At 35.6% G+C, this 18,956-nt stretch overlaps 1 protein-coding gene across 1 annotated transcript in view; it reads left to right on the forward strand.

Moving 5' to 3' along the window:
* Window positions 1-9,506, forward strand: part of LOC101894558 (sodium-dependent nutrient amino acid transporter 1-like) — a 73,056-nt gene extending 63,550 nt beyond the window's left edge. The window contains exons 2-8 of the mRNA XM_059126498.1: window positions 1,129-1,618; window positions 1,674-1,944; window positions 2,004-2,500; window positions 8,202-8,305; window positions 8,367-8,833; window positions 8,895-9,166; window positions 9,223-9,506. Coding sequence (XP_058982481.1) covers window positions 1,541-1,618; window positions 1,674-1,944; window positions 2,004-2,500; window positions 8,202-8,305; window positions 8,367-8,833; window positions 8,895-9,166; window positions 9,223-9,333 — 1,800 coding nt within the window. The 5' untranslated portion in view covers window positions 1,129-1,540 and the 3' untranslated portion in view covers window positions 9,334-9,506. The remainder of the gene's footprint in view (window positions 1-1,128; window positions 1,619-1,673; window positions 1,945-2,003; window positions 2,501-8,201; window positions 8,306-8,366; window positions 8,834-8,894; window positions 9,167-9,222) is intronic.
* The last annotated feature ends 9,450 nt before the right edge of the window (window positions 9,507-18,956 follow it).

An 18,956-nucleotide genomic window follows, 5' to 3' on the forward strand; every position in this document is an offset into this window, starting at 1 on the left:
TATACGAAGACGTGGACCTGCACACACAATTTTCTGTCTTAGGATGTAGTATCCATTTCGAACTTCAAATATTAAATTTCAAACAATCCCGGTGAATAATGTCGCTAAAATCATCAAAGTACCGAAGATCGGGAGGTACCGTTATATTGGGGCTGTATGAAAACGTGGACCTACAGGGCCCATTTACGAACGTAACCTGCCTACTGGAAAAATAAACATGTGTGCAAAATTTTAGCCTTCTGTCTCAATTCGTTCGAATGATAGCGTGATTACAACAGACAGACGGATAGACAGACAGACAGACAGATAGACGGACAGACAGACAGATAGACGGACAGACAGACAGATAGACGGACATCGCTTAATCGACTTAGAATTTTACGCTGATCAAGAATATATGTACTTTGTTGGGTCTGACATGAGTATTTCGAGGAGTTACAAACGGAATGACAAAGTTAATATACCCTCCATAGTATGGTGGAGGGTATAAAAATAGCAATATTTTAAAGGTACTTCTCAGTGTTTACCTTTCTGTCCACATACGCAGAAATTATTTCATGATTTCCTTTCCGTTCAAATTCGTGAAAAGATATTTAAAAATTACCATTAAATTGAATGAAGTTTTTAGTCAACTCAGTAGAAGCCCGATACGAAACTTGGCTTCACTTAAAACAGTTTCTATAAGTGACATTTTTAAGGTTAGTATATTCGGAATTAAAATAGAAATCAATACATATGGTACCGTTTTAGAAAGGCGTAGGCTATAATGCTGTATAAAGGGTCCATTCTCCACTTTTTAGGGCTTTTGAAAGATCCGATACAAAAATTCCAAATTTCTTGTGTTGCTTCGGAAGCGGTTCAAAAAATCCCATCAAATTGGATAAATGTTGAATGATATACCAATTCAGTAGAACCGGATAAAAATCGGTTTTTGTATCCGAATTTCTCGGTCAAATAACCAAGTAGTTCGTTATTTTATCCAAAATTTACCGTAATCGGATTTGAAAAATTCTAAAATGTGACGTGTGTCGAACAAATGTTTTTTCTATTTTCGGAGATATCTTCTAGTGGGATATACAAGATTTCCTAATTAGTTTGATTAAAGTTATCTGAACGTCTTCTTTTCAGCTTCTGATAATAAATTTTAAGTCAAAATAGCTTCCCATTCTCTAATGTTGAAACTCAAAAATGTAGCACCCTATAGTGACCATGGTAACACAAATATTTCCCGAAAGATAAATTCTATTTTCGCACTTTCTCCGGAGGTCGCACCATAAAAAACGGAACATTAAGAGATACCGGAGCATTTATCTTCGCTGAAAGCCTACAACAATGTGTGGAATCCATAAAAAAGACAATTGGCCCGAGGAATTTGAGGGTGCAGATAAGATCGTAAAGTTGATAATAGAAGTGATCCAAATATCGTAAAAAAGGCAACTGAAAAAATAACAAAATTCTTTGGAAAACAACGGCATTTCAGTTTTGCGCTTTCAAACGGGGCTGATATTCAAGCGGAAGGTGGTAGCTGCAAAAAAAAAAAATGACTGAAATCGACAAAGAAGCTGGAGCGACAGCAAGGGATAGTGAAGAAGTTGGGCAATTTATTCAAGAAGATGAGGTTGGTGTGGCTCTTTGGATTTTCGGAATTTAAATTCAAATATTGAATTTTGCAGGTTACTAATCCATTGACTTCCGAACGGGGCCGTGAGAAATGGGGTAACAATATTGAGTTTTTGTTCTCCTGTATAGCCCTTTCGGTGGGTTTGGGAAATGTGTGGCGTTTTCCATTCATTGCCCTGGAAAATGGTGGTGGTGCTTTTGTTATACCCTATATTATTGTACTGCTCCTAATTGGCAGACCAATCTATTATTTGGAAATCATAGTTGGTCAATTTTCAAGCAGAGGTTGCATTCGAGCATTTGATATGGTTCCGGGAATGAGAGGTATGGAAATTTTTTTCAAATACCAGCAATTCATAGAATTTGCAATACCATTTTTGTAGGCATTGCATATGGCCAAGTTTTTGCCACAACAATGGGTACAACATATTATGCCTGCATCATGGCTCTGACACTGAAATATTTATTCTCTTCATTTGCCACGAAGTTACCATGGGCCTACTGTCGTCCAGAATGGTCATCGTTTTGTTTTTCGGCCTCCGATAATGTGACGTTGGGTGGTAATGAAACATCGACAAAACGTTTCTCATCGGCTGAATTGTTTTTCTCCAAAGACGTACTACGCGAAACTGAATCTCTGGAAGATGGATTGGGTACGCCCAGTTGGGATTTGATCTTATGTCTGCTAGTCGCTTGGCTTATAATTGGCATAATTTTGTGCAAGGGCATCCGAAGTTCCGGCAAGGCATCATATTTTCTGGCATTATTTCCCTATTGTGTTATGTTCATTTTACTTGGACGTGCCTTGACTTTGCCCGGATCCTGGGATGGTATTGTGTTCTTCTTGAAACCTCAATGGAAAGAGCTGCTAAATCCAAAGGTAAGTATGCAATATTGAATTAAAATCGGACAGAGTTCTAATTGTGGTAGGAGTAGGAGTTATGTTAATATATGTAGATCTTCCAATCTCGCTGAGTTGTGTCGAACTAGCTATGGGTGTCCTTTCGTCCGTCCATCCGTCCATTTGTAATCACTCTACAGGTCGCAATTATGGTTCGATCCTTACGAAATTTTTCTTGGAGTTAGAGTTAAAATAGAAGCCTATTATTTTTGAAGAGTTTTGCAAAATAATAAGGGGATGAAATCGACCATATAATTTTACGGTCGTTCTACAGGTCGCAGTTATAGATCAATCGTCGGAATATTCAACAGCGTATATTTTTAATGCCGAAGACATTTCCATCAAAATCAAAAACATTTGAAAAGGAGCCTTCTAACCTATGCATTTGTGCTGATGTATTTAGTCATATATCGAAGATATAGCAAAACATATACAGGAATCTATACTTTCAAATATTGCTTCGAGTTCCCATTGACACGGCAGAGGGTATAAATAAAGGGCGACTGATACGAAAATGTACATGGTCCTCTACATCTGGTCAATAATACCTCAATTCCTAAGTGACATTATTTGAAGAATGAAATGGGCAGAAACCAATTAAACTAGTAAGGAAAGGTCAAAAGTCGGGCGGTGCCGACTACATGATACCCTACACCACTATACGTATTTGACCAACTATAATCCAAATAACCTTGCTGTATAGTGCATGATATGACTTCGATAAGAATTACATTAAAAACATTTATTGTTGCAATAGATATACCGGACCGAGTTTCACCATATGGTAATATTAGGTTGAATATAAGAAAACCGATCCAATTTAGGCTGATATTACATATATGGTGAGCAATAACCGTAAAATCGGCTGAAGGTGTATATCGAAGCTTTATAAAAATCTTAATCGATCTCGATAAATTTTGACAGAGGTGTTTTCGAGATTTATAAGTTATCTAGTAACAGTTCATTTGGTCTGATATTAACCATTTGGTGCACAATAAACCTGATATCCGATAATGATATATATGAGAGCTATATCCTAATCTAAACCGATCTCGATAAAATTTGGCAAAGGTATTCCTGGGCTGTATTTGATATCTGTAACCAAATATAATTTTTGTGGATATATGGGAGCTATAGCTATACAGGGTGAGATAAAACACTCCAACAAAGTCAAACGCACAATTTTTAGATTATTTTTAATTTTATTGAATGAAAGCAAAAAATGTCGGAAATAGAATCAAATTTTAGAATAAGTTTAGATTTTTTCGAATTGGTCACCTTTGGCACGAATTATGGCCTTCAAGCGGCCAATGAAACCGTCATACCCTGCCCGAATGTTGCTTTGCGGTACTTCGGCTCATTCCAGGCGAAGCGCTTGCTTGAGGTGATCGACACTTTGGTATTTTTAGTGCCAACCTTGCTCTCCAAAATACTCCAGACACAGCAGTCCAACGGAGTGGTATCCGGAGATTTTAGTTGTCATTGTGCGCTGTAAATGAAGCGAGGAACCTCATTTTGTAATCATTCTTGGGTGGCGTGTGCTGAGTGCGATTGTGCTGAGTCCTGTTGGAATGTCCAAGGCCTGCATCCAAAATGTTTGCGTGCCCAAAGCTTTAATACACCTTCCAGAATATTTTCGCGATAATATCAGGAATTTATTTGATGCCACGGTCGATTAATACGAGCGGAGAACAATCATCGGTTGTTATGGCGGCCCACACCATCAACATGGCCGGCGCTTGAGTTCTGGTGGCCAGCTGACCTCTCTGGCAAGTAAACACGATCATTTTGTTTGTTTGCAAACTGCTGGACAACGAATGTTTTCTCACCGGAGGAAACCACATTCGGCCAAGTAAAGCAACTCTATAGCTCTTTTGAGTCTATTTTCTTTCTATTGCGGTGTAACTTCTTGCACTTTTTTGAATTTCAATGGCTTTGCCCCGAGCTCATTTGTCAATATTTGTCGAATGGAATATTACGATATGTTCAGCTCACGAGGCATTTTTTGGACACTACGACGCAGGTTCCGATCGGGTCACTTCTTTACTTTTCGAACCATTTCTGCTGATGTTGCTGTTTTCTTTCGTCCACTTCCTTGATGTCGGGCTACGCTATCAATATCACGGTAACAAGTGATGGTCGAGACACAAAAGATTTATTCACAAATATGGAGTGCTCTAACGATAGCCACTTGTGGTTTTCCAGCCAAATATAAAGAAATTACACTATCACTCTTGAACTCCATCATGAATAACTTTTTTTCTGAAAAATTCTAACCAAAGGCTTTTCTACGCTTGTAAACAATATAATGAGCTGTCACTGGAATAATTTTGACAGCTGTCGGACGAGTGGCTTATAAATGACAGCAGCCTGAAATTGGTTGCAGTTTTTTCATCTCATTGACAGATTTTCAAATATCATTTTCTTGCGTCTAGACTGAATTCGGTCGGATGTGCCAGAATTCATGCCATTTGGACTGATATTGGTCATTTGGTGCTCAATTAATGCGAAATAGGCTGAAGATATATATGGGGGTCATATATTCGAACCGATTTTCACCAATTTCAATATTGTTCGTCCTTGAGCCAAACAAATATTGTTTGCAAATATTCATCCCAATAGAACAATTAATGCGACCTACATTTTGTTTACAAAATTACATGGACGCTTATAACTCAAGTACCGCTGATTCAGATGAATTCGGAATTGTCTCTTGACAGAAACATGAAAAATTACGAATATTAGAAAGTACCACTGGACTTTATGGGGTATTCAACACACAATTTAAATGGCAAAAAATGAATTTCCATCTTACGGTAAATGACTATTCTGAAATCTTTCTGAACTCATTTATGAGTTGGACAAAACTAAATGCCACGCAGCATGGTTTTCTAAACGTTGAAATTACAAATTCCAAATTACAAAAATTGAGATGAGTTTTCACATGGGGCTATTATAGATGTTCTATATCATATAGGTTTTTATTATAGATGTTCTATATCATATAGGTTTTTAACACTCAAATTGAAGCCCATGGCGGAAAAATAAGATCAGGCCATTCAATATATCTAAAACCGACTGTAGGTGAACATCTATTAAAATTTTTGCCATGAATATTTATTTCTATTTCGAAATTATTATGGAGTATTTACTTATAATAAAAATTGTGCCACTTATAAAGCCGGTTCTGTGATTTATTATGCTTGAAATATAATAATAATAATAATAATAATAATAATAATAATAATAATAATAATAATAATAATAATAATAATAATAATAATAATAATCATATAATAATCATAATAATAATAATAATAATAATAATAATAATAATAATAATAATAAATAATAATAATAATAATAATAATAATATAATAATATAATAATAAGAATAATAATAATATAATAATAATAATAATAATAATATAATAATAATAATAATAATAATAATAATAATAATAATAATAATAATAATAATAATAATAATAATAATAATAATAATAATAATAATAATAAATAATAATAATAATAATAATAATAATAATAATAATAATAATAATAATAATAATAATAATAATAATAATAATAATATATAATAAAATTCAAAAACTCTAAAAACTTAATTATTGTAACACTTTATTGCGTAAACAAACAAATAGCCGAATTTCATTGGAATCGGATATACGTATCGTGTTTGATGCATCAAATCATTTCATATTTCATTGGAATCGAACATACTAATCGTACATATGTATATATATGGGATCTATATCCAAATCTGAACCGATTTAAATATTATTTGGGAAGCATATTTTCTGATAGTGGCAATTACTGAAAAAACGCTATTGAATAAAATTACGCATTTTACAAATTTAATAAGAAGTCAGTCAAACTTTTCCAAAGATAAACAAAATCTCGAATATGAATAAATTAGCCACTTAGAATGATGAAAGCAGCGAAGATCCTGAAAGTGCCGACTACTGGTATACTTACCCTACAAACAGTACAAAATAAAAAAAAACAAGTCCCGTTAGTTGAGTATTAGTTTTGTTCCGTTTCGTAGTTTGAAAACATGTAGAACGAAACGTATGTAAACGTTTCATATAGTTTATTTTCATACTCTGTTACGGCCCCCAGTCTTTACTTACCGGCTTCATTTTAGCTTCCTACCAAAGTAGTATCCCACGATACGATAACTGAAAAGCCTTGAGTTATGTTTTCTAGTAATAAAACATTTATCTTTCGTTTTTGTTAAAACAAACCACGTTTTTCATAAAAATTAAGTTTAATTTATTATTGAAATATACGGATAGCGGGAAGTAGGAAGCAGAAAAGTATGATCATATAATGATTTTGATAACAAAATTTTGAGTTGGCAGCAATTAATAAAAATATAATAAAAAACAAATTTTGGTTTAAAGTGGGAGTGAGTGGTAGAATATTAGAGAGCAAGAGTTTTTTTTCATGATAAATGAGATAGTTGGAGAGAAAGAGAGCGTTTAATGAGCGGTTTTGATGAGAGAAACTAAAATTGGATAGTGAGATTAAAGAATTAACAAGTAAAACAGCTGTTCAGCCGGGCCGAACTTTGAATACTCTCCACCATTTGGAACTAATTTGGCAATTTTCAAAAAATAAATACAAATAAGTAAATAAATAAATAAAAATAAATAAATAACTAAAAATCCTTTAAAATGTCTGTTAAGATCTTAAAAATACCGAATGACCTGCATAGGCAACTTTTGTCATAAGCCATTATAATATTAAAATGCGAAACTTGAAAAAAATTATTGAATAATGTAGCTAACATCATCAAAATACCGAATATCGGGAGGTACTGTTATATGGGGGCTATACAAAGACGTGGACCTGCACAGACAATTTTATGTCATAGGCTGTAGTATCCATTACGAACTTCAAATACCAAATTTAAAATATTTCCGGTGAAAAATGTCGCTAAAATCGTCAAAATATCGAATATCGGGAGATGCCGTTATATGGGGCTATACGAAGCTGGTCCACGCCTTCGTATAACCCCCATTTAACGGAAGTTTTCTGTCATAGGTTTCAAATATCATTACGAACTTCAAATATCAAATTTGAAATGTTTCCGGTTAATAATGTCGCTTAAATCATCAAAATACCGAAAATAGGGAGGTACCATGATATGGGGGCCATACCAAAACGTGGATCTACATGGCCCATTTTCAATACCAAAATTCCTGCAGACATAATACATTTGGGTAAAATGTTATCAACCTACTTCATTTCGTTCGGAAGCTAGAGTGATTTCCACAGGCAGACTGACGGACGGACATATCTAAATCGACAGAGAATTTTATGCTGATCAAGAATATACATACGTTGCGGGGTCTAAAATGTATATTTCTAGGTGTTACAAACGGAATGATAAACTTAGTATACCCTCCATACTATGGTGGAGGGTATAAAAAGTTGATGATTTTATGTTGGGTGTAATTCATAAAGGGAGAAAGGCATTAAAAACGCTGCTAAGACGATTTTAATATAGCGTCTAATTTACCAACAATCAGAATAATTTCCCATATGTAGATAAGTCAAGACCCGCAATACCTTAGTTTACATTATCTAGGCAAAATATTAAGACCTTCGTAATTAAATATTATGGCCTTTAATTAATTGTTTCATTTCTATTTAGGTTTGGTATAACGCCATTACACAAATGTTTTTCTCATTGGCCATTTGCTTTGGTACTCTCATTATGTATGCCTCATTCAACGATTTTCGAAAGAACGTTCACAGGTAAGATATATATTTTCAAGGTTAGCAATGAATAATTAATTTAAATGCGTGACATTTTCAGAGACGTTATGATAATTACAAGTATCGACTCCCTAACTTCCCTTCTTTCTGGATGCATTATTTTTGGAATTCTTGGAAATTTGGCCCACGAAACGCAGACCACGGATATAGCCAGTGTGGTTAAGGGCGGTGCGGGATTGGCCTTCATCTCCTATCCTGAGGCCATTGCAAAATTCAAATATCTGCCACAACTGTTTGCGGTTCTGTTCTTTTTCATGCTTCTCGTATTGGGTGTTGGCAGTAATGTTGGCATGGTCTCGTGTGTTATGACCGTGATTAAGGATCGTTTTCCCCACATTCCGCATTGGAAATTGTCAGCGGTTCTATCAGTTTGTGGATTTCTGTGTGGCATTGTTTACATGACTCCTGGGGGTCAATATATTTTGAATTTAATCGATTTCTTTGGTTGTTCATTTATCGCCTTATTTTTGGCCATAGCTGAATTGATTTCCTTCGCCTGGATTTATGGTAAGACCTATTACTAATATTCTGTTGTTGTATATTAAATCTGAAAGTTTTCACTTTCTAGGCACCAAACGCCTCTGCGAGGACATAGAATTTATGCTGGGTATAAAAACCGGTGGCTATTGGAGAATCTGTTGGACATTCATTACACCGGGTCTAATGATGGGCGTGTTGCTGTACTCTTTGATCAGTTATACGCCTTTGACATACAAAGGTGAAACATATCCTATTGTTTATTACGCTTTTGGTTGGCTACTGTGGGCGGTGGGTGTGGGGCAGGTCCCAATTTGGTTTTTGTATGAATTTCGTAAACAATCTGGTTCGAGCTTTAAAACGGTAAGTTATCAAATTTAAATGATTATGACTTTGATTTGAATTTATTTTATTTGCAGAGATTACTTAAATGCCTTCGCCCGTCTTCTAAATGGGGCCCTTCGAATAAAAAACTGCTGGAGGAATATATTTTCTATAGAAAATCTTTAACTTTAAATCGAAGAAAATAAATGTTTATAGATATTTTATCTTTTTGATTGTAAATGTGTATACGTACAGAACGTGAATATAGATTACAAATAATGACCCTTTGTATGAGATTTGTAATCTAAGGCCCCAGTAAAATTGAATCGAAAAATTGTATTATCAAAATTTGCCATCTTTGGAATGAGATGAGGCTCATTTTAACCCTTTGTTCAAAAAGTAATATAAAATATTCGAAATGAAATAATGTCACCAAGTTTTGTTCCTAAAAATATTTGGCACGAATTCGCTCATAAATTTCATAAAAGTACCCTGGGTAGTAGCCAATATGGATTGTGGAAAATTCCAAGTGGATTTGATAGAATTCAGTTAATAGATCAAAACACCAATAGGATTTTGGGTAGACCCTAATTTTTGTTCCGGACCATTATTGTATAGCCTTAACCATACACAAAGGGACCCTAATATTTGAGCCAATTTTCGCATGTTTTAATATAGATGTTTGTAAATTGTTCGGCCTTATTTCGGACATTTTCTACATAAAACTGTCGTCTAGGCCCACCACAATGATAGTACCATCATCTCGCTCCTCCCTTTTTTTTTTTAAATTTTCAACGTTGCAGGCCAAAAGCTTCAAACTTCCATCTCGAACTTGCTGCCCTCCCGTAAAAAAGGTTAGTCGCGAGGAATCATCCTCCATTCTCACCAAACTAAGCTTTGCTCCTTCCCATTTCGGGCTTCCGGTTTATAGACTCTTTTGTATATACACTTATCGTCCAGGCTTTCCACAAGGAGTACCATCCTCTCGCTCCTCTCTGTGGAAGACCCCCTTTTTAATGTCAATAATCTTGTTTTGCATGTCAAAGACTTCTGACCTTTTCTTTTTATATCATCCTCAACTTTGCTCCTTTCCATATGGGCGGTATATTCTAATCCGGATTCATGCGGATTTTAACTTTTGACTGCGTGACAAGGTAAATCTATAACACTGTGCAACAACCAATGCAGTGTAATATGTCGGCTTTTATATCTCAGTTCATTAGGTTAATTGAATCCCCGCCTTGCCGAACTGTTCTTCTACAGATTCAGATGATTTTACAGCGGTTTGCTGGACCCTCAACCGACACAGTCGATTATTGTATAGCATATCCGATTCCTATAGTGTTTCCTGGCAACTTTAGAAGTTCGCGGTTTCTTCGACTTCTGCGTTGACAGAGTATTTTTTGCAGAGACTACTGGTGTCGCGGTGACTCTGCAGTCGCGCTCGACTTGTTCCAACTGTGCCTCCCTTTTCCCTCCCTCCCTGTCTTTGCCCGCAGCACTGATGAGAAGGTCTTTTTTGAAGAGGGTTTCCCGCCATTTTACTCCTCTGGGGATCTCATTATCTTTCCTGTTTCCGAAGATGTGGAAGGAGGGCTCTTAATCTGTTGGCGTTCTTCTTGCCGTGAAGCTTAAGCCTTCCTCCTGCCATGAAGCCTCAGTCTTGCTTCTAATTATCTTGAGCTTTTGCCTTTGTTGCCTGCATTTCCTAGCAATGCTTTGTTGACTTCATTCTTAGTTCAGTTTTCATCTACCGTTTTGTTATATCCTCCACCATTAAAGATTAAAGTCTGTCGTAGTGTTTGCAGCACTTAACATAAAACTAATAAAACAGTACCAACGGAATTCTTTTTCTTTTTTTTTGCAAATTTCTTTCAAATTGTGGATGTATTCAAAGTTCGACCGGGACGAACTTGCTACTGTTTTAATTGTTTTACTTGTTTACATAGGATTCGGTGGCCGAGCCAGAGTTCCTTCTTGTCCTCCCTATAGTTGCTGAAGACTGGACATCTACATCTCTAGGAGGTTGCTCAAGATTGGTCAGATTAGCAGCCGTCAGTAATGGATTATTTAGACGCTGCATCGTAACTTTATTTATTTTCTTTCTTTCTTCCATTGATGTTATTAGTTTTAGGGGAATAGATTCGTAGTCAATTTTGGGTACGCGGGGAGATTCCCTCGGGTGGGTGATCACAAAAGTCTTTTTTTTAATTCTATCCTTTTAGGGAGGTGTTTCGGTATTAAGAAATAGACTAGTGTGATCATTCATCCTCCCTCTATCCGGCACCTAGGAATGCTCCTAGTAGGAGGCTGACAACTCCCTTGGGAGGAAATATAAATGGGTTCACCCAATCTAGAAAAGTATGTTCAGTTGGTAACCGAAATTTGGCGTAGCCTTAATATTCCCTAACCCTTCCTTATCCTTCAAAATCATTCTTGATTATTGCCACCTTATTGAATTTTTAAATGGAGCAACCATTCCAATGAATAACGCATGACGCTGCCTCTTCTTCAATTCCACACACATATCTGTGTACTATGTCTCTATTAGTTCATGTGTCTTAAATTATTGTCTTACACACATCTACCGTCTGTTGGCCCACTAGCTTCCTTTACCAGCGGATTCAAATAACTTGAAAGATATTTCCCATTCGTTTGATGTAATTATAACTTTCATAAATCTTCATCACATTTAATTGTATTTGATAAGCGTGGAATATTCTACCATATTTTTGAGAACATCTACCAGAGTCACCCTACAGAGGTGTAGATGATATAATCACTACACAAACTATTTAGTGTTATTCGAATTTTTATTAATATTCATCATACTGGTAAAAAATGGTATATTATTTTATTTTTGGGATACTGGTAATTCAGGAACCTTGAGGTTGTCATTACTGTGTCATGTGGAAAGTAAGCGCATGCGGCGACCAAATTATTGCTGGGTAGATTGAGCGTAAACTGATTTCATCCAAAGGTACATAGGGTCTAAAACTACTTTGCTGTACCATACTATGTATTATCATACTATACGCTCTGAAATATTGTGACATGTCCCTTTCTCGATGTGACAAAAAATAATGAGACAAATTAAAAAGTATCAGCCGGTTTTGCCGACAGATGTATGCCCACAGTCAATATTCTATTATTTAAATATATTTTGACTTCAAATATATTTAAGTTTAAATACCATTCCAAAGGAATGGGAAAATATTGTTCATTTCATATCGGACCGAAAAATATTATCTAAATGTTGCGAAATGCCAGATTTGTACTATATTGGCGTGGTTACCAGATATAGTCTACCGAAGTATTTCATTTCCATATTGCATCTAACACAGATAAAAAATATCTATATTCATCTAAGCGTTTCTGTTGAGAGAAATATTTAGATGTAGCAAGTTGTATAGAATCGCTGACTTTTTTCGCAAGTTGAGACAGATAAAAGTATTGAAAATTGTAACCCTTTGTGGGTGAGGACCAGAAGGGGTTGGCAGATGTAAATAATCTTCACAATAGATCTTACGTTAGCTAAAATATTTGGATGTGTGAAATTTGAAGAGACTTAGATGCTTACTCCGCTTGCTTTGAGCGTTTTGTTTTTCAAAATTTTGAACCCTGTGAAGGGGAACTGGAATTGTCCGATCTCTACCATCTTTATTACAGATCTTGTGTTGATGCGAATATTGAGATGTGCCAAATCTGAATGGTATCGGATGTAAATTTCGCTTTTTATGAGCTTAATGGATATTCAAAATTTCGAGCTTTTGTGTGGGAGATACCAGAAGGAGTGGACCGATATTTTCCATATTCACGCCAGACTATGGGTTAATAAAAATATTGTGATGTGTGTAATTTGAGGATTATCGGATTCTTACATCACATTTTATAAGAGCTATAATTATTCAAAATTTTGAACATATATTGTGCAATTTCGCACATGGCCTGGCACTAATGGAAATTTTAGGATTTGCAAAGTTTGAGCAAAATCGGATCATCATCGGATCATCGGATCATCCTTTCTCTTTCTGTGCAGTAAAATATTTTTTTGTTGAAAATTTCGACCTTTTGTAGGGAGGTATCAGAAAAAGTGGACCGATATTACCCATATCTGAACTTGATCAAAGTTTGATAATGATATTACGATGTACCAAGTTTGGATCAAATCGGATACTAACTTCGAGAGTTACCGTGCTCACCAGCCAGACGGACATTTCTTTTGTCCAAAAAGTCCCAGCAAGAGAAATAGCTGAAGCTAGAATCTAGAAATTTTACACTAGCGCCAGTTCTTTGTTCGTTCTAAAAAGGTACGAAAGTACTAAGCGTTATAAACATTGATCGATTCATTCTGAAATTTTGAATGAGAGCCACTGATGGGGTGCCGGATAATGTACCAAAGTTTTTTTTTTTTGGAAACTTCTAAAATGGTACCTTGTGGTATTATGTAAAAGGGCAGAACTAAAACCTTGAAATTTCACATGGAACTCAAGTTTGGAAATTAACTTTGATATGATGGATTTGGACAGGTGTACTAAGTGTGCGAACTGTACTAAATGTTACTAAATTTGGAACAACTTGTTTTAGGGTAAACAAATGAAGCTGGAATTTTGAAATTGTGTATTGGGCTCTCTTTTTTGTTAGATTTGTGCTAATTAGGTGGTCTTGGAAATGTGTACTACAAATGCACGAAAGGTCCAAATAGTTTAGTAGAATTTGGTATTGAGTGAACAAGTAGTGCTTGAAATGAGACATTCGGTATTAGGGTCGCTGGAAATTTGAACTTTAAGTGAACGAAAAGTTCTAGAATGATACTAAACTACTAAAATAGTATAATTTGGTATTACATGAACTCATAGAGCTAAAAACTTAAAATTCGGAATGAGAATTAAAGGTGAAAAGTAATTTTTATATATGAAAGTGGCTTTGGAAATGTGTACTAAGTGTGCGAATTGTAGGGTGAACAAATGAAGCTGGAATTTTGAAATTTTGTATTTCTCTCTGTTTTGGTGGTAGATTTGTGATAACGAGGTGGGTTTGGAAATGGGTATTACAAATGCCCGAAAAGTACTAATTAGTACTATATTTTGTACAATTGGGTATTGGGAATAGATAGTGCTTGAAATTAGCTATTAGGGTCGCTGCTCGTGTGTAGCCCAAACATATGGAAGGTGTTTAGAAAATCTGTTCTATAATTGTACGAAAGATACTTAATGGTACTTTATTTGGTATTGGGTGAAGGGATAGATAAAAAACTCTTAGATTGTATATTAGGATTGATATTTTTATATTAAGATAATATACGAGCTCAAAATTTGGCAGTGTTTTGGAAATGCATCCTGTATTTGATCGAAAAGTACAGAGTGTTACTAAATTGGGTATTAGCTGAAGGGATGAGCAGGAATTCCCAAATTTCATATTGAGGTTTATGTTGGTATCTGGGATTGAAATATGGAGGTGGTTTTGGAAAAATGTACTACGACTGACCAAGTAGTACTAAATTTGATATTAGGCGAAGGAGCTGGATATCCTGAAATTTGATACGGATGCCACTCTTGGTGTCTGTTTTACTATAGTTGTACTAAATTGTACTAAATTTGGTGATGTGGAACAGAAATCCTGAAATTTGTTCACTGTTGGTATCTGAGGTTGAGATATGAATTTTTTTTTGAAAATGCGTGCTATAATTGTTCGAAAGGTACTACTAAATTAAATTATTAATTATTGAGTGAAGGGATAGAGCTGAAATCCTGAAACTTAATATGGATACCACTGTTGGTGTCTGCAGTTGAGAGAAGGAGGTGGTTTTAGAAATGCGTGCTATGAAAGGCTAAAATGCCACAAAATGTGCCTTTGGATGTTGGTATAGAGATGGAATTGTGAAATTTGATATCGCTGTCTAGGGCTGAGAGAAGGAGGTTATTTTGGACATGGGTAGTATAACTGTAAGAAAATTATGTAAATGAATTTGGGATTGGGGCTGGGGCTGGGGGAAGACGTTGAAATAGTTTTGGTCAGAAGAATTTAATGTACAAGGATTTAACTAATGCCTTCTTTAAAATTCAAAACAAAAGATTTTGAATAATTTTTGGTGTAAACTTAGTATAATTTATGAAGTTCTAATTAAAAACTTTTGTCAAACTTAACAAATTGTGCATTTTGGGTGCTAAAAGACCTCCATCTCTAGCCGGAGGAAAAGCTACAAACACCCAGCTTTCGTGCAAACAGAGGGAAAGAAGCACAGGGGAAGCTTAAGCTCGAACCAGCCTTCAGAGGAAGGTTACAAATTTGGCTGGGCCTCTGAATCAAGGGTAAACAAAACAGTTGTTAAAATCTCCACTAAAGAGGAGTTCAACAAAACTTTGGAAGAGGTGACCAAAGCAAAAATTCCGAGGCGCTACTTCAAAATAATCAGAAAGAAGACTTAGACTTCAAGGCAGAATATCCCTAAAAGATTAAGAGTCATGCTTCCACATCTTCGGAAGCAGAAAAGATATCCTCGGAGAAACAGAATGCCGGGAAACTGTTGGAACGAATCTAAAATTTTTCAGCTGGACTTTCTAATGAAGTAGCGGACACTTGCTAGTCACTAATAACTGAAGAATTTTCCTTTTAAAATTCAATATCATAAATATTTTCCTCTTCTGCTCAAATGTAGGTAAATTTCATTGCCGATATAATCGTTCATTTACAGGATCGCTTCTTAAGTAGTAGTTAATGGCACTTTTATAGAACACCATGGCAATGGTCGGCCCATGACTGTCTTCCAACGTTGATGCTTGTGTGGCGCAATTCCCATTTGCTGACGCCATAGATATTTTTTCTTCATGGCTACCACAACGGAGTCTGGCATTTTGTTGCTATTATTCTAAAGGGATTCCTTTTTATTCATGCTTTTTCCAATGATTCTTCCCTCACGGTCTTGGTGCGGTGTATATATTTTTTTTGTTTTATGGTCACGCGAAAAACCTGATTGATGCAATTTAGTTAAGTTGCATTTTTTTGATTGTTAAGATAACGTTTACAAAGTACTTTGTGCCATGAACACTAGGGGAGAGGACGGCCGAGGCAGAAGAAAATTCTTGTAGGCCAACTGGCGGCATAAATGGAAAACGTCTAGCGACTAGTAGACTTAGGGAGCCACCACAAAATATAATGCGGCCATTGGAAAATGTACTTCCTGGTAATTATTGGCACATTAAAGATCGATTGATATCATTTACTTAAAGTAATTTTTGAAATATTTTTCTCCATCATCTTCTTCTGCTGCTACTTCTGCTTCTCTTGGGTTCTCTTACAACATCTTCAAGATTACATTGCGCTGTGATTTATTTCGCGATAAAATTATCAGTTTAATCGGGCATTATGACCGTAGTAAGGTACTTGCTGTTGATTAATGCGATAAGAACTTGGGTGGTAAACATGTATTTAGGGGGTTAATTTGAATGTTTAACATTCAACCTGGGGTGAGGCGAGCGTTTTTAATTTATCAACTGAAGTGTGTAAAATTTTATACTGAAGTAAATATTTATTTATTTATAGGTGTTATGAAAAACAATGAATGTCATAAACATGTCAGGGTATATGGGGCATTTCACAATGATTTGAACAAATTGCCAACGAATTGCATATCAGGCTTTATATCTATGTTTTGTGTCATCGTTGCTTACATCACTGTGACAAAAACTGCGGGAAAAGTATGAGGGATGGACGAAATACCTTGTTTATCGTATTAGGGACCCAGAAAAACGGTTTCGTTGTTATACCAACTTGCAAAATGTTTTTTTTTTTTAATTGTGAAATCGCCTTGTATATCTATTTGTAGCTTGGATAGCTTATTATAGGATTGAAATATATGCAGTTAGATCGAATGAAAAATATTTTTAGTACAATACTTCGGAATTCGTCCTTTACCTTTATTTCTCGAACCGGGAGGTAAGTTCCACAAGAAGAGATTTTTATGTATCAAAATTGTCTACAACTATTACGGAGTTTCAGTTGGTATTCCGCGTGATAAACGCTATCAGCATTTGGCCACTTGGGCCTTCACACGAGTTCCAATGATATCTAATTGGAATTTGCGAAGCTTGAGAAAAAATCGGATACTAATTTCATATTTGACCACAGTTATTATTGTTCAATTTTGCGATTTGGAAGCAGTGAACTATATCGGGTACTCGAATGGTTGTACATGAACTTTTGTGGCGGAGTACTAAAGAAATGGAGCAAAAATTCCATTTTCAAACAAGCAATATATACAAGGATGTGGAAAATATTAAGAAAAGTCAGTCATTGATGTCCCACTTGTTATTATCATTTTTTTTTTGACATTTATGGGGAAGCTTTAGGAAAGAATTGGGTAAAATTACCACTTTTATACCCCCACCATAGTATATTAAGTTTGTCATTCCGTTTGTAACACCTCGAAATATACATTTTAGATCCCACAAAATATATATATATATTCTTGATCAGCATAAAATTCTATGTCGATTTATCAATGTCCGTCCGTCTGTCCGTCTGTGGAAATCACTCTAGCTTCCGAACGAAATGAAGTAGGTTGATAAAATTTTACTCAAATTTGTACTATGTCTGCAGGACTTTTGGTATTGAAAATGGGCCATTTAGGTCCACGTCTTCGTATAGCCCCAATATAACGGTACCTCCCGATATGCGGTATTTTGATGATTCTAGCGACATTTTTACTGGAATTGTTTCAAAATTAATATTTAAAGTTCATAATAGATGCTACGGCTTAAGACAGAAAATGGACCATGTAGGTCCACGTCTCCTTTAGCCCCCATATAACGGTACCTCCCGATATTCGGTATTTTCATGATTTTAGCGACATTATTTACTGGAATTGTTTCAAATTTCGCATTTGAGGTTCGTAATGAATACTACATCCTAAGACAAAAAATGATCCCGATATTCGGTATTTTGATGATTTTAGCGGCATTATTTACCGGAATTGTTTCACATTTTGCATTTGAAGTTCATAATGGATTCTACAGCCTATTACAGAAAGTTTTTTGTGCAGGTCCACGCCTTCGTATAGCCCCCATATAACGGCACCCCCCGATCTTCGGTATTTTCATGATTTTAGCGACATTATCTACCGGAATTGTTTCAAATTTCGCATTTGAGGTTCGTAATGAATACTACAGCCTATGACGTAAAATTGTCTGTGCAGGTCCACGCCTTCGTATAGCCCCCATATAACGGTACCCCCCGATATTCGGTATTTTGATGATTTTAGCGACATTATTTACCGGAATTGCATTTGAATTTCGTGTAGTTCGATATTACAGCCTATGACAGAAAATTCAATGTTTCAATATTGTAATAGCTTGTGACAAAAGTTGCCTATGCAGGTCCACATCGTCGTATGGACTCTAATATACTGCTACATTAGGTATTTTCAAGATTTTAACAGATTTTTAAGGATTTTTTTTTTTTTTTTTTTGAAAATTGTTAAATTTGTACCAAATGGTGGAGGGCATTCAAAGCAGCTTTTTACGTGTTTATCCTACCTTATGCTCAATTAAGGCTTGATGTTTTAGTGGAAAATGTCAATATTGGACGTATTAGAACGTACCAGAAAGGATGTGAAAAAAAAAATCGGACATGGATTACTATTCACACTACTCCAGACACAATAGTCCACCGGATTGGTATCCGGAGATTTTGATGTCCATTGTGCGCTGGAAATGAAGCGTGGAACCTCATTTTGTAACCATACTTGCGTGGCGCCTGCAGAGTGTGATGGTGCTAAATCCTGTTGGAATGTCCAAGGTCTGCGGCCAAAATGTTTGAGTGCCCAAGGCTT

The sequence above is a fragment of the Musca domestica genome, unplaced genomic scaffold (assembly GCF_030504385.1).
Source record: "Musca domestica strain aabys unplaced genomic scaffold, Musca_domestica.polishedcontigs.V.1.1 39, whole genome shotgun sequence".
In the NCBI taxonomy this organism is placed as follows: Eukaryota; Metazoa; Arthropoda; class Insecta; order Diptera; family Muscidae; genus Musca; species Musca domestica.